This window comes from Hydra viridissima, unplaced genomic scaffold (genome assembly GCF_058129835.1).
Source record: "Hydra viridissima isolate aposymbiotic clone 2 unplaced genomic scaffold, HvirCarnegie_v1 scaffold_2, whole genome shotgun sequence".
NCBI lineage: Eukaryota > Metazoa > Cnidaria > Hydrozoa > Anthoathecata > Hydridae > Hydra > Hydra viridissima.
In genome coordinates, this window is record NW_028324301.1 from 15,173,457 (window position 1) to 15,190,000 (window position 16,544).

The 16,544-nt window shown below is 30.4% G+C and overlaps 3 protein-coding genes and 1 pseudogene across 4 annotated transcripts in view; 1 reads left to right on the top strand and 3 right to left on the bottom strand.

Annotated features, from left to right (window-relative positions):
* Positions 1–142: 142 nt before the first annotated feature.
* LOC149892177 (uncharacterized) overlaps positions 143–16,544 on the bottom strand; it is a 27,516-nt gene continuing 11,114 nt past the window's right edge. The window contains exon 2 of the mRNA XM_090078454.1: positions 143–1,834. Within this exon, the coding sequence (XP_089934580.1) occupies positions 250–1,834 (1,585 nt within the window). The 3' untranslated portion in view covers positions 143–249. The remainder of the gene's footprint in view (positions 1,835–16,544) is intronic.
* LOC149892178 (uncharacterized) lies at positions 8,068–10,593 on the top strand (annotated as a pseudogene).
* On the bottom strand, positions 11,369–12,666 carry LOC149892179 (tRNA (cytidine(32)/guanosine(34)-2'-O)-methyltransferase-like). Its single transcript, XM_090078457.1, has 3 exons — positions 12,262–12,666; positions 11,771–12,153; positions 11,369–11,635 (listed from the first exon to the last, which is right to left on the bottom strand). Exons 1-3 carry the CDS (start codon positions 12,553–12,555, stop codon positions 11,419–11,421), a joined length of 894 nt encoding a protein of 297 aa, XP_089934583.1. The 5' UTR covers positions 12,556–12,666; the 3' UTR covers positions 11,369–11,418.
* The window catches only part of LOC145192112 (acylglycerol kinase, mitochondrial-like), a 13,766-nt gene continuing 9,881 nt past the window's right edge, over positions 12,660–16,544 (bottom strand). The window contains exons 8-15 of one of the 2 annotated variants that reach the window (XR_016449757.1): positions 16,055–16,124; positions 15,901–15,977; positions 15,735–15,802; positions 14,110–14,214; positions 13,909–13,973; positions 13,775–13,815; positions 13,140–13,195; positions 12,660–12,986 (exon numbers count right to left, since the gene is read on the bottom strand). Coding sequence is in view for 1 of the 2 variants with exons in the window: in XM_090078455.1 (XP_089934581.1) it covers positions 12,882–12,986; positions 13,140–13,195; positions 13,775–13,815; positions 13,909–13,973; positions 14,110–14,214; positions 15,739–15,802; positions 15,901–15,977; positions 16,055–16,124 (583 nt within the window). In the remaining variant the exon portion in view is untranslated. The remainder of the gene's footprint in view (positions 12,987–13,139; positions 13,196–13,774; positions 13,816–13,908; positions 13,974–14,109; positions 14,215–15,734; positions 15,803–15,900; positions 15,978–16,054; positions 16,125–16,544) is intronic. The other variant, XM_090078455.1, reaches the window with a different exon arrangement.

A 16,544-nucleotide genomic window follows, 5' to 3' on the forward strand; every position in this document is an offset into this window, starting at 1 on the left:
TTATACACGCACTGGTAGGAGATAGAGTAGGTAGAGTAGGAGCAAGGGGTTTAGTTGCAAAAGCCCCCTCCCCTTACACTTACTCAAAATACCAATTCAAATTATAAACCTGGCTGCCTTAATTTTTGTTTTAGCTCCCCAAAATTCTTATAAAATCAACATTAAAACCAAGTATTTATTTAACATTTAATGTTATGCACAACAAAGTATAAATAAAAATCAAAAATACTAAATTAGTAATTACATAAATTACTTAAAGTCTTTTCTTGATTTAAACAAAGGCATTAGTTCACGATTTCGCAATTGAGTTCTTATAAAACCATCTCTTTTATCCCAACCACAGACTGACTGAGCTGCTTCTGTGACTAATTTGATTGCTCTCTCGCAACTTTGGGTATGTAATGAGTATAGAGGTAGCTGCAGGGGAGAAACTATCAATGCATTGAGTTGGACTAACGACATATTTGCAGTGAAAATTGGTTCAGTGATGACCTCTTTTTCCCAGTCGATAAGTTCTTTGATGCCACAAGCATCAAGGTTTATTGTTTGCGGAACTTTAAATGGTCTAACATCTGCTGAGCCAAGTTCACTTCCGGCCCTAACTGCCAATATTATGTCGACGGCAAATAACCTTTGTTCTGAGTTATCAGAACAGAGAAGTGAGACAAGTATATTCTCAGGATGAGCCCACCAAGATTCACTTTTGAGATAAAGTTTAGATGCTTCTTTAATCCTATCATCTTGCTTCTGCCAAAGTTGAAACAGTTTTAAAAGATGACAAGAACCATATTTAATGTCATGCTTAACTTTAATCTCAAAGAACATTGGAAAATAAACCTGAGTCACCCAAGTTGCAAGCAGTCTTAAGATCTCTGCATTATCAGGTTCAAGATCATGTTTACTCATATAGAGAAGCAGGCATCTCATGCCACAAGTAAGCCATCGACTGTGAGACAATCTACCACATTTAAGAGCTGCTACTTCAGGATCGAGCTTTCCTTTCAATATTACATTTAAATACTTCCATGCGACTAAACTGTCAGTGCTCATTTGCTTTAAGAAATCTTCACTTATAGTAACAAGAGGCTCCAGAAGCGGAATTGGCATAAATTTAGTAATTCTTTCAAGATTTTCTACTTTGGAAAACAGTTTACCTACTGCTCCACTCCATCCTTTATCTGAAGAAGTTGGTCCATCAAGTTTTTCCAAAATATGACGGAATGGAAGCTCATTAATGTGAAGCCAGCAAAAAGATCTAAAAAGTTTTCGATTGAGAAGTTCTTCCAAAAAATGAAGCATTCCACCTTTCCATCCAGACATTTCATTTGTAGTATCACTGCCAATTAGTTGGAGATTAAGATCTTTACCTCTTTCCATTAACCAGTCGAATAATCCAATAGCACATTGCTTAGCTGGTTTAGATATTTCTGACTTAGGTTTTGGTGTATAATGAGTAAGGTAGCGACCTCTAGGCTCTTCTGTCACAGTTATATGATTTTCTTTGATAATTTGTTTTCTGAAGGTGCCTGTGGTTTTATCATGGATAAGAACTAAAGTTTTATCTTTTCTACCATCAACAAAAATTCCAGTAATTATATTTCTTTCACAGTCGAAATTTTCTTCTACTCTGGAATACTTCATAGCACACTCTTTGGCACGAAAAACTTTCATACTATCACATATGAGATTTTTTTTATCTTCAACAAGTTTTCCTGCCTTCATAATATCTTTCAGTAGACCATTAATGATAGCAGCAGTAGCAGTCGATGATACACCAAATCTGATAGGAGCAACGGCAGCATTACTAATATCAAGGTAGTTTCGTTTAACATAACTCTCTTGATTTTCAATTGTCGAGTCCTCTTCGCTATCACTGACTTTATCGCTATCACTGACTATCACATCATTGGAATTATTATTAATTTCTATTGTAACACCCGTACTTTCATCATCAAATCTAACATCGGTTGGATAAATAGAGACTGATGATTCTAACTTATACTTTGAAGCTTCTTCACGTTGTCGCGTGAGTCTTGCTTGTTCAGTTGACTTGCGTAAGCATTTTAGCCTAAGTTTGGCAGTCTCGTTAAGATCAAGACCAAATTCTTGCATACATGAAACACTGCCTTGTTTTTCTCGCTGGGTTTTTATCCAAATAAGTTCTTTTTTAGGAATTCTTAAATTTAAGTCACATTTGCAAAAGCAATGAGCACCGTCATCACAAGATTCGTTGCAAGGGGCATCATTATCATTGCAGTAAACGATTCTGCATTTGCAAAAAGCAATATCTAAAAGTTTATCAAGTTTAGGTTCCCAGCATTTTTTGTTTGCCTTTTGAGATTTGTGTCGAGCTATCTTAGAGAATGCAGACCAACTTCTATTAATTCTTAGTGCTATTGCTTTAGTTCCACAAACTATGGGTTCTTTAAATTCTGTGTTGGAAATAAGCCACCGTTCTGCAACTTCATTAGCAACATTAGAAAAAATTTCTTGCATTGATATGTTACGCGGATTTTTTTCACAGACTAGTATTCTGTTTCGCTACAGATCTAGACATCGCTGCAAACAATCACGTAATGTTGGAAATTCAGTTTGGAGAAACTTTTTAGGACCTCCAAGATACTCACTTAGTTTGGTGTTAATCGATTTTCTGGTTTTCTTGCTAACTGATAATGCTATTTTTCTTTTTTTAATATATTATGAATCTGGAAGATATAAATACAGCAAGTATAGCAATTAATTTGAAATAAAATCTAAAATGGTCGTTATAATATTTTCAAAGTATATTTGAATATTAACTGATACTTATACACAAAATAATATTGTTAAAAACTCAAAGCATATTATAAAAATTAAGCATAAGGTTAAACAATATTTTAAATAGTTATTATGTACATTTATAACATAAACAGTCATCATTTAGTAAAAAAACACAATATTTTTGAAAATTAAAAACGTTTTCCCGGTAGCTAGACTTGTTTTTTCACCAAAATAAATTATACCATTCAACTCAGGGTTTATGAATACATAGGAAAAGTGACATACTGAATGAAAATTAAAACATGCAAAAGTATGATATACCCTATTACTGGCCTCAAACTTACATAAATAAGTTTGTTTTTTTAATTGCTTATTTTAACTTGATATATAGCGTTTCATTACTCTTAAGAGTTTGGTCTTGTTAAAGTTATTTATTTGTTGAAACATGAAGTAAATATTTATAATATAATGATATCCGACTAAAATGATTAAGAATATTTAGTTTTGTTTTGTTTTCATTTGGTATTAATGACGGTTGTATTAAAAAATCTTCAAAAAAATTTTAAAATTTTATAATTCGACTATTTATTTAAAAATATGGGTAAAAAACCTTCTTTAACGGTTGCAAAACGTTCTGAAATAATTACATTACATAAAGAAAGATATTCAGTTCGTGAAATTTGCAAAAAAGTACAAGTTGCCAGAAGTACTGTACAAGATACCATCAAACGATGGAAAGAAACAGGCATTTTTGAAGACAAAAAAAGATCTGGTAGACCACGGAAGACAACAAAAGCTGAAGATAATAGTATAATATTGATGAGTAAAAGAAATCGAAGACTTACGGCCCTGGAAATAACTTCAGGCTACAATAGGAGTCGTTCAAAATCTATTTCATTAACCACTACGAAACGATGTCTTAGACAAGCAGGACTTTCTGGCCGTATAGCGGTCAGGAAACCGTTGCTACGGATTGAAAATAAAAAGAAAAGGTTACAATGGACTATAGACCACCAAAATTGGACAGAAGAAGACTGGGGAAAAGTACTATGGACCGACAAGTCCAAATTTGAACTGTTTGGGCAAAGGCGTAGAATTTACATCAGAAGAACAACAAAAGAAAAAATGATCCCAGAGTGTTTAGTGCCAACAATCAAGCATGGTGGTGGGTCAGTTATGGTATGGGGATGTTTTTCTTCAGCTGGTGTAGGTGACCTAGTTAAAATTGAGGGTATTATGAAAAAAGAACAATATAAAATAATTCTAGAAAACAATGCTATACCTTCTAGCTTAAGAATTATTGGTCGTGGTTTTGTTTTTATGCAGGACAATGACCCTAAACACACCTCAAAATTATGTAAGAATTATATAAAGGAACAAGAGGATAATGGTGCCCTCAAAATCATGACCTGGCCAGCCCAATCACCAGATTTGAACCCAATAGAATTACTGTGGGAAGAATTGGACAGAAAGGTCAGACAAAAATGCCCAACATCCAAAGAGCACCTGTGGCAAATATTAGAAGAATCCTGGTTATCAATTACACCCGAAATAATAAATAAATTAATAAATAGGATGCCATGGATCGCAAAAAAATTAATAAAAACTCGTGGGTTATTTTTTGACGAAAAGACAGTGTAATAAGAATAGTGTTCTTAGTATTTTTTTTATTTCATTTTTTGGCTTTTTTTTTTCTTAAATAGTAACTATATGTATCTTTTAAAAAATAAATATGATATTTGAATTTTATTGAAATAATTATGGGAGTTTGAATTAAAAAATTAAACAAAATCCAAGTGTCCGTAAACTTTTGGCCTGCAGTGTATATGTAACTCGCGCTTCCGCAGTGAAGCACATTTTTTGCCAGCCTGAAATTTTTGCCAGCCTGAAATGACACGATTATAATTAAAAGCAAAGCAAAAATGAAGTATTGTCAGTTTAAATAAAACGGCTACCGGCATTAAAAGCTTTAAAACTTGCTTCACTTTTTCTTACGGAATTTTTGTGAAGTTAGACATCTAGTTAACATATATCATTGTTCGTGACAGAAATATGAAGTTTGTCTACGATTATGGCTACGTGAAAAAAAGGATGCAATAAAGTTTGTAACACTCAAGATTTGGCGAGAACTTTGGAACCACCATGGCGACTGCTACATCTGCTTTGTGAAAATAAACGGAATTAACCCTGGAAATCAACCATTTAATCGGAAAGAACTAAATGAATTAGTATGAGATCTGAATTAACTGAAAGAAGATTCTGAAATTTTAGCAGCTTGTTTAAAAGAAAAAAAATAGATTATTCCGGTAACCATCCTTACTTTTTATCATACCCGAGAAAATAATCTGTTACAGTATTTTTCTTAAAAGAAGAATTTAGTCTTTTGTAACAGTGTTGGTGGTATTTTGCGACGGATGGGTTGTAAAAAACTACCAACCAAAAGTGATTGACGTCCTTTTCTGTGTGTTTTGCTTCATTACGATAACAAGTATTAATTTATACCTTACTGTACATTCGACGACTTTGAAAGAAGTATACACAAAATGTTTGTAAGCATATGAAAAAAGTGTCAAGACCACGACTGGGTCTGTTGATTTTAAAATGCTTCTAGGTCTCTTTTTTTTTTTTTTTTTTTGGGGGGGGGGGGAGGGGTACACAAAGTCTCTTGTTTTATTTCCCTCTGGGACAGTCGTGACAAGCAACGCCATTGGTCAAAAAAGCTTGATCAGTGCAGGAAGAGCTGAAAGTTGGTACAAAAAATATTGTAAACGTAGCTTTAGTTAGCCGTAGCTTAAGATCGCATCATACTTCCGCCACTTCATTTTAAACTCGACATAAAACAATTTGTGAAGGTGCTTGACAAAAGTAGTGAATGTTTCAATTTTCTTTCACAAAAGTTTCCAGGATTAAGTACATAAAAATTAAAAGCCAGTATTTTTGATGGGCCACAGATTAGGTAACTCGTAAAAGATCCTAATTTTGTAAAATCAATGACTGAAGTGGAATTCAAAGCTTAGAACTCATAACAAGAAACCTTGCGATTATATACACCTTGTACAGAAAGTTTAAATGCACTTGTTTTTTAACCTGTATAATTCTTTTAAGAAATGATAACCCGATAAATTGATGAGATGTGGTCCGCATTTTTTATGTTTATTTATTCTAATGATTTAATTTATCGATTTAGAGAAAAAAAAAAACTATAAAGAAACCATAAAGAAGGTGGAGGGTAATCAGAAAATCAATGGAGCAATTAAGTCCTTTCAATTTTTTGAAATAAAGTTTAAACGCACTTTGATTGGAAAACTCGTAACTCTTGTTTATTGTTGGTTTTTTCTTGCAGTCTTTCGCATTTTCATCACTCAAAAGCCTGCTATCGTTAGCATATTGTATTTGCATCTTTATTCTTTTTTTATTTTGCAAAAAAAACTGCGTCTACGATTTGATTCAACCTTCAGCCATTTTCAACTGATAAAACTTTGTCAAAAGATCATATTTTCATGGGTAAAAGAGCTGTCAAATCGAAAATCAAATGGCAAGTCATTGACATGCATAAAATGAAAATGAGCAATCTGCAAATTCGAAAACACTTGAATATTTCTGAATTCAGCGTTCGTACAACAATAAAAAATTACTTATTGACTGGTAGTGTCAATGATAAATCTCGAATTGGGCGCCCAAAAAAAAACTGTCAGCTCGCGATAAAAACATGCTTTATACGCTTAGCAGACGCAAACCAAAAGCAGGAGTATCAGCTATGAGTGCAGAAATCAATAGTTCGCTTGTAGAGAAAACAGTAAGTCGTACGACAATAAGTAAGTTATTACGCAAAAAAGAATTAAATTCGTTTCATCCCGTAAGAAAGCCTATGTTATCGTTAAGCGATCGTCTAAAACGAAAAATAATAGTGCAAAGAGCGTTTAAATTATTCAGTGGAACAATGGAAAGTAATTATTTTTAGCGATGAGTCGAATTTTGAAATTTGTTTGTCGCAAAAATACGGAAAAATATTTGAAGCAACACATACACAGCCGTATTCAAAAAGGTAGTGGCTCTGTCGGCATATGGGGATGCATATCAGGTTCAGGCGTTGGCTGTCATAAAATATACGAAGGAAGATTGAACCAGTATGGGTATCGTGACATTTTGGAAAATTCGCTTATCCCTAATGCGATTTATTCCAGGCTGATCAAAACTGGTTATTTCAACAAGACAATGTTCCATATCATACAGCACATTCAATTACCAATTATTTCGTTGAAAGTAATATTTAACTCATGACTTGGCCAGCTCGATCACCTGACTTAAACTCGATCGAAAATTTATGGAGCTGGATGGATTATCAACTAACAAAAAAGCAAATAACTAGTCACGAAATGCTTAAAAAAGAACTAACAAAATTTTGGCTTGAAATACCAATCAAGATGATTGAAAATCTTATTGAATCAATGCCAAGCCGATTACAAGCATGTATCAAAAACAACGAGGGTCATATCCCATATTAACATTTCCATGATAAAAACTTAATAAGTGCGTTTAAACTTTATTGCACTTTCTTCTCATCAATTTTTGGATTTCTTGTGTTTGATATTAAATTTCGGAAAAGATTTTGTGTTTTTTTCTTTCAAAGTTAATTTTTTTTCTTAATAATTGGCTAAGAAAAAAAAAACAAAAAACGAAGACCCTGGCATCAGATTTTCTCTTTGCACCAGTCCAAACTTGCCATAACTTACTTTCTGTACAAGCTGTATATATATATTAGGGTGGTTCAAAAAAAGGTCATGTCAAAAATTTGAAAAGAGCCCTAGCTTATGATCTCCCTTGACCCCAAAATAGTACTTAAAATTTTTTACAAAAATTTTTTTGATCATTGGAAAGGTTCCCACAGAGGGCAAAAGGGTCAATTTTTGCCTCGTTTTAAGGAAAACTTTACCCCGCTTGTAGGACCCTTAAACCATTAAAAAAAAAAACTATCCAATAACATGGAAATGAGTTATACAACTTATGTTGAAGGGGCTCTTTTCAAAAAAAAACATTCAAAGAATTTCATTTTTTCAGCAAAAAGCGGGTTTTTAGTGGATATTTTCAAAATATCTTACATTTCAATTTTTTTGTATAATTTAATATTTGAAAACATAACTTTTTTTGCTGAACAATTTTTTTTTTGAATAAAGAACAAAAAAGATTTTAAACAAAATAAAAAATAAATATTTCATTTTCAAAATTAAAATATAATCTTATTATTTCATCTAACATACTTATATGTAAACATTTATTTTAGACTAACATAAAATATTAATAATTTATATGATGCCACCCAAAAAGAAAATTGAAAGAGTTGATGATACTTTTTTAGTGGGAAAAATAAATTGTACTATTTCTAACAACAAATTTGCTACTACACAAGAAATTCTTCAATACTACAACTTTCTGAGAAAATCTAAACCTGAAGTTAAACTGAGTTTTATTGTAGGATGTCCAAACAAAAGTGGATCATTCTCACCAAGTTGTCCTACCAGTCAGTTACATTGCTGCATAATATCTAAACTTGTAGTTCCATGGACACGTGGTGGATTTGAAGTAATTACAACTCAGAAGCTAAGGTAATGATAGATCAAACTGTATAACCTTATCAAAACACTAAAATATATTTTTAAGTTTTTATAAGCATTTAATAATAATAATTTCATTTTATAGGATCAAGGTCACAAAAATGGTGCAAGACTGGATGAAGCTGAAAAGCCTAAGCAAAAGAAACAACGCTGCTGAAGTTAAAAAAAGAAAAAACTTTAAAGAAAATATGAAAAAGGTTTTCTGGATCGGAGAAAACCCACTAAATAGGATTGAAAAAATAAGAAAAGATAGGTTGAGAAACCAAAATGACAAAGAGGAAGACATAGCTTTTCTTAAAGACCAATTAGAGGAAAGGAAAGGAAATTTAGGGGGATTGGATAAGAGATTTCAATATTCATTAAAAAGAAAGTATAAATCTAAATGTAGTTATAATAAATTAAACAATATATCAGATACTGATTCTGAAAATTCATTAAGTTCTTTTTATACCAATAAAAGCAATTCAAGTGATAGTGAATTTGAAATTGAGTCATATATTGATCCTACAAATTCTGTCAACCTACCAAAGGATATCTTGCACCGTACTGCTCACACAGCAGTTGGTGCAAGATATCCTTTGGTAGGCAATTCTTAGCAGTATTATTGTCATTTATAATACAGCAATTCTTAGCAGTATTATTGTCATTTCAGGAGGATGCATGTCTGAGTTTGTATGCTCTAAATCTTCATCATACAGAGCAGCAGAGAATGCTGTGGTAATGGGTGCAAATGAAATCAGAGACCATATAAAAAGCATTTCTAAATCTTCAAATTCTCTGATAACAATTCATTTTGATGGAAAAATTGTGAAAGAACTTACTGAAGGAAAACAGTTTTCAAAAGATAGTTAGCTGTTCTTGCTAGGATTAAAGGACAAACCGAGTTACTTGGAATTCCAGTAATCGACTCAGGTTCTGGAGAACTCCAAAAAGAAGCTATAGAAGAACTTTGGATTAGAGGATAAAGTTCAGTGTCTTTGCTTTGATACCACTAGCGCCAACACAGGTAAAGCAAAAGGAGCTTGTAGCAGAATCATTGTGCACTTACAGCGCCATATGTTATTAACTGCATGTCGACACCATATTTTTGAGCGTCATGTTACCCATTTTTGGGAGCTTTATCCTAGTAGTCATACTTCAGGACCAGAAAATAAATTATTTAAACTTCTTAAGAACCATTGGAATGATCTAGGTACTGAAAATCAAGATTTAAAAAGATTATCAACTCCTGTTGATTCCTGGATTAATGAACAAAGGCTGAGTGCTATTCAATTTTGCAGATATATAATTAGCACTAAAGTTTTTAAGAAGGTGAGTAATAATAGCTTTATAAATTAATTTAAAATTTAATTATCTCTTCTTATTATCAAAAAATAGTATAGTAAAGTAGTACTTTACATATAATTTTCCAGTTTTACAAATTTGTAGTAAGTAATTTAAGTTATTATAACTTAGGAAAAAAAATTTGTTTAGGATGGAAAGTTTCGTAAAGATTATCAAGAATCGGCTAAACTTACATTGATGGTACTGTCACACACTGACAGGTTTAAACTTCACAATCCTGGAGCTGTTCATCATGCCAGATTCATGGGTAAGTTTATTTTACCTAAAACTGTTTCTACTTATGGAAAAAATCCTTGAAATCAATGAAGAGAGCAAGGATGAAATCACTGAAATGACAAAGTTTCTTTCCATTTTTTACACTGAATGGTTTCTTAGAGCGGAGCTAAGTTCAGCTGCTCCAACGCAGGTACACGGTCTGAATAATTGTTTTAAAATAAAGATATAATTTTGAATAATTACAAAAAGTAGGTATATTATCTATTTTTAAATTAAACATTGAAAAATCTAACCCTTAACTATTAGTATATGAAAGCATACTGGCAGATGAAAAGGTTTGAGGAATTGAATAAAGCTGGAGCTCAAGCTGTTTATGAATCCATTATGCGACATACTTGGTACCATGACCCATATTTAGTCATTATAGCAATTGCAGATCAGAAATGTAAAGAACGTAGCAACATGGCTAAGAGACTATTTGGTCTAAAACGACCCTCTATAGAAGAGTATTCCTTAGAAAGACAAGTGTTGGATAAAGACATTCTGAAGAACTTAAACTTTTCACAGGATGAACCTCCCAGTTTAGTTCCACTAGTTACAGAGAAGTCCTGGCTTATATTTGACATGCTTGGCCATGGAAAAGCTGAGGTTCAATGGATGAAGCTTCCTGTAGAGTATTGGATTTTAAATGATTTCTATCAAGAATTTGAAACAGCCATCATGAATCTTGATGTTGTGAATGATTGTTCAGAAAGAACAGTCAAATTAGTTCAACAATTTGTTAATAAAGCACATTCAGAAGAGAAAAGGCAAGGTACGTTTCTTTTTACTCATGTGTACAAGCGAAATCGAAATGGTAGAAAAAAGTTGGATTATGCCAAAGCTGCACTCAATAGTATTATTTAATATCTACTTTTTGATCCATTTTATTTTTGAAACCCTTGTAAATGTTTGGTTTTTGTTTTGTATTGGTAAAGTTTTTTTTTTATCGTATTCAAACAAATACTTACTTTTTTTAAAAAAACATTTTATGTTTTGATGATTTTCAATGTTTTATCATTCTTCTGAAAGTTACTTAAAAAAATATTTATGAAAAGAGTTGTATAACTCATTACCATGTTATTGGATAATTTTTTTTTTAAAATTGGTTAAAATTTAAGGGTCCCACAAGCGGGGTAAAGTTTTTCTTAAAACGGGGCTAAAATTGACCCTTTTGCCCTGTGTGGGGACCTTTCCGATGATCAAAAAAATTTTTGTAAAAAATTTTAAGTACTATTTTGGGGTCAAGGCAGATCATAAGCTAGGGCTCTTTTCAAATTTTTGACATGACCTTTTTTTGAACCACCCTAATATATATATATATATATATATATATATATATATATATATATATATATATATATATATATATATATATATATATATATTCAACTCACTTTTTAGCATTTGCGAAAAGATTTTAATTTTTTCATCTGTGTATATTTTATCAGACATTGCTTACAGAAAAACCGTCTTGAATTTTGTTTTTCTTTTTAAGTTTACATGCCGTTTCATACGGTGGTTTGATAGGAGTTTGTGTGGGCGGTAGTTGAATATAATCTTTTCCATCTTCAAGATTAAGAGGATACGTCATGTCGGAATCGTATGAGTTTAAGTCACCACAGGCTAGGAAAGGCGTCAGCATGCAGTTTATCCCCTCCAAGCTTAATTTAAAATTACATTTAGATTAAATTTGAAGTATAGTTGTGTAATACCTAGGACTTGAAAGCTGTCTACAGTAAAACTAAAACTATTAATAATTATTAAAAATACGATTAAAATAAAACAAACCTTATTACCTGCTATAATCTAAATCTTGATTTAGAAGAGGATTTGCCATAGTGGGTACGTACCCATCTGGTGGAGTATAGTTAAAACAAACTATAAATGCTTCAATACTTGAATTTCTACTGCTTCTTGGCTTGCAAACTGTTACTTCAGAAAAAAATAGTTTCATTTGAGAATAAAGCAGATTTACGTCTTTCCCACGGAAAATTTTCGCTACGAAATTGCCACCTTTCTTAAGCACGTGACTTGTAATATTAAAAGCAGCTAAAAGCAGTTGACCTTGAATGTATTCATCGATATCGTGAAGTCCAGTTACATCAGGGGCTCCATCACAAACCACAAGATCAGCAGGTTCACCTTCAAAGTGAGAAATTATCTCGTTTGCGGTTGAAACCTAAGAATGACAGAAAAAATAGTCAAAATCATAAGGAAAACAAAACTTATTTTCACAGATTTGACATTGATTCAGCGCCTGTCTAAAATTAAACTTTAAGTTACATACTTTTGTTATATCTCCTTGAATTTGTATTACTCCAGGTAAAGGAGCCATTGCTTGCAGATCAACAGCAACAATTTTAACGGTGTCATTTTGCTCCCTTTCTTCAATAAGTTTTCTACTCAAAACCTGACTCCAGCTACCGGGCGCAGCGCAGAGGTCCACTACACGATTAACCTTAGTAAACAAGTCAAATTCTTCGTTTATTTGGAGCAGCTTAAACGCGCTTCTGGCTCTCCATCCTCCCTCTTTCGCTAATCTATAATAAACATCACGCTTATCCTTGGATGAACGACCCATAAATTAACTTTACTGAAAATAAAGAGCACTCATACTTTTATTATTGCTCGTTTTTTTTAAACTGCAACAAAAATTGCGCGTAAATATAAAAAAAATGAAGACAATTGCAGATTGAAAAATTTTTTAACTTGAATTTTACATACAATATGATGAAAAATTACTGCATGATGCATTTTTAAAAAAATTTCATAACTATTTATAAACCTTTGTAATAAATTACAATACGGATGGAGTTAAAACTCAAAGAAGTTTTCTTTGGATGCAACTTTGAAGTGCCGTTCTGCACTGAATAGATAGCAAGAAGAATTTTATTTCGCGATACTTTTTTAGGAGACGGATGAGTTACAGAACATATTTACTTTCTTTGAATGAACGATTATATCTGTCGGTCGAACATCAAATATCTCACCATCAATATCATAAAAAAGGCGCTATTAAAAAAACAACTTAATCTCAATAGCAATTTAAAAATGTAAAAAATATGATAACTTTGCACCATCTATAAAAAATTTACAAAAAAACATCTTTACCATTACTATCTATAGATTTATTTAATGATTAAAAGCACTTCGAAAAACCCTTACTTGATTTTCCATTGGCTTCATGGAGATCGCTGACAGGCGGAGGACTTCACTTTTCTCTAAATAAGTTTTCAATAAAATATTGCAGATCCCATTCGCAAAAAGACACAGTTATAAAATCAAATACAAGTAAAAGCCGAATCTATAGGATTTATTTTACCGTTTTTTTTATACGTTTACTGAACTTTTTATTGCTAAATATAATATCTAAAAATAGTCATTTCAAAATTCTTGCACAAAAATTCAAACACTATGACATATGAAACTCTTTATAACCCAGAAATTGGATTAGAACTCCTCTAACTTTGCCCTAAAAGACTTATTCAAATTCTGACCGTTAAAAATCACTTCACAATACACAGTAGTCAACCTACAAAGTATTAACAGTTAAACGCTAACAAATTTCAAATAAAAAAGACAAATCGAGTCAAGTATATAGTAGAGAAAAAGGTTTTTTATTTAACAAATGTAAACGGAATATACGATCTTCATATCATGATAAAATACATATCTATACGATATGTAAGCTAGCAAAAAGAAGGAAAGATTTTAGACTCAATTGCATAAGTTGTGCTTAAAGACTACGATTAAGTTGATTTATATAGTAAAAGAAACCTAAGCACTTAAAACAAGGTTACCATTGTCAGTGAAGGCAAAGTTATTCCTAAACCAAGACCAGCTAAAAAAAATACAAAATAAATGAAAAAACACTTCATCACAACAATTAAAAAGAAATTTAAAAGTATAATTAAACTTAGATATGACAAGTCACCCATATTTAATGAAATCGATTTTGGAGTAAATAGTTGGTGTTTTTTGAACAAGAAGGTACGAGTCCTAGATGTAAAAAATAATTAAAGATAACCAAAAAAATTACGCTAAAAAAAATCAAAAAAAAATTCGATAAATGTAATATATATTGGCACACAACAATACAAAGTAATTTTGAGATTGTAAATGTATCATTACTAACATCTCCGTTTTCTTCTAAGTATAAACTGATATTGCTAAGTTGTTCAATATTACTGGCAGATGCTAAATTATTTTCCAGCCCAACATTAAATTCAGAAGGCCAATCCTAAAAAGAATGTTATAATATTAATGAAAGGATATTTTTACAGATAACAATCAAATTATAAATAATTTTGATGACAATTAAAGTTAAGTTTTCATAAATTTTTGATAAATGACTCTGGAATCAGCTCTAACTTGACTAAAGAACTCACTTAAATGATTTGGGGCTTGCTCATTCAATCTGATGCTTGATGCCACCAGTTTTTTTATTATGTGAATAAATAAATTAATCAAAGAACCTTTTCTAAGATTATTTAAAGTGGTGAAATGAATCTGGACATCTGGGAGCCCAGGGTTAGGTAGCAAAAATTAAAGGTAAGAAGATTGTCAAGTGCTTAAATATAATAATCAAACATAATCATGCAGTTTTGACCAGGCAAACTGCCTGTAAAATTTATTGTTTTTAATCGTACCCTTCCAAAATGTTGACAGAGAAAAATAGCATTTAAGAAAATGAATATCCCATTGCAAACAGATAAACAGTGGAAATAATTGTGTATTTGCTTAGTGTTTGAAAAGTTTAAAATCATTGCTTTAAAAAATATTTGACATTAAGAAAGAGAAAATCCAAAGAAAGAAAGGCTAAAATGAAAGCCTTTTTTGTTAAAGAGATTTCTATGGGAAGAAATGGTTTTATTTATAATGGCTAAAGGTAGTTCTATGGGAAGAAATGGTTTTATTTATGATGGCTAAAGATAGTTTCACTAAATATAATTAGATTGATGATAGTAAAACTTTTTAAATTCAGCAAAAACTGATATGGTGAATGAATTTATAACACTTTTAAAAATAAAGTTAAAAATATTCAATAAATATAGTTTAATGATATCATTAAATCAAACATCTGTTAAATAAGCTCCCAGTTACATAAATTAGCAGCTAATTTAACAATGCACTAAATTAACAATTGCACTTTCTACAAGCACTAATTTAACAATTGCACTTTGTACAAAATTGATGAAGTTGAGTTAACTTAACTAATCTGTTCCTTTCTATAAAAAATCCTAGCAAATATAATCAAGGAAAGCTAGAAAATACTTTTAACACTCCAAAAAAATTGAGGTGAGATTAATAACTTTTTTTTTTCTCCAATATTCTCCATCATCATATTTTTATGAAAGTGTTTCTCATTTACATATATAGAGATTTTTTTGGATTCATAATGTTGATGCATGTTGATGAAATATGTACAAGAGTGCAACTCTTACTTATGGCAACTACCAACAAAGACAAAAAGATTTTATAAATTAATGACATGCAAGCAATAGTGTAATTGCATAGAACATTGAAATATCACATAGTAATAGTAATAACAGCAATCTTAAATTTTAAATATATGACAAACATAAATATAAAGCTTTTTCCATTTTTCACAAACTTTATAAAAAAGAAATTTATTAAAATTTATAAACTTATATTAAACTTTTAACAAGTATTTGATATTTAATTCCCATAACCTGTTGATAGATTTTTTTAAAGTTAAGTAAATCTACTGTGTTTGCTAAAATATACAAAAATACATACATGCCTTAGTCGTTCTCCACAGAAAAGTAAAGTATTTTTTCAATGGACCAAGTAACCAAAATCTTCCTCTAAAAAACAGAAAATAAATAAGAAAAACATTTTTAAAAAATATTAAATAAGAATAACACCTTGGCTTTGTTTTAAGAAAATTACCAAAAATATTTACTTATCAATTTGCTCCTTCATTTCCTGATATATTCCAAGATGAATACTCGAAAAAGCATAAACAGGTTTGGTGTCAGCCTGCAAATATTAAGTCACAAACTATAAATTAAAGAACATTAAAATATATGCACATAAAAAAATTTATGCGACTTAACCTTAATTTCCATGACGCTAACTCTTTTTATATCACCTTTAACTACAGCCATTGCTGCTTTACAAATTGACCTATAAAAAAAAAGGTTTTGCTATATATATATATGGCAATTAATACATTTTTATTATTATTATTATTATTATTATTATTATTATTATTATTATTATTATTATTATTATTATTATTATTATTATTATTATTACTATTATTATTATTATTACTATTATTATTATTATTATTATTATTATTATTATTATTATTATTATTATTATTATTATTATTATTATTACTATTATTATTATTATTATTATTATTATTATTATTATTATTATTATTATTATTATTATTATTATTATTATTACTATTATTATTATTATTATTATTATTATTATTATTATTATTATTATTATTATTATTATTATTATTATTATTATTATTATTATTATTACTATTATTATTATTATTATCATTATTATTATTACTATTACTAT

Excerpts from the sequence above, each read along its gene's own strand:
- LOC149892179 (XM_090078457.1), bottom strand. The coding sequence starts at position 12,555 with ATGGGTCGTTCATCCAAGGATAAGCGTGATGTTTATTATAGATTAGCG. Across the intron at positions 12,154-12,261 it reads TTCAAGGAGATATAACAAAA|GTTTCAACCGCAAACGAGAT; the intron begins GTATGTAACTTA and ends TGTCATTCTTAG. Across the intron at positions 11,636-11,770 it reads CAAGATTTAGATTATAGCAG|CTTGGAGGGGATAAACTGCA; the intron begins GTAATAAGGTTT and ends TTTTAAATTAAG.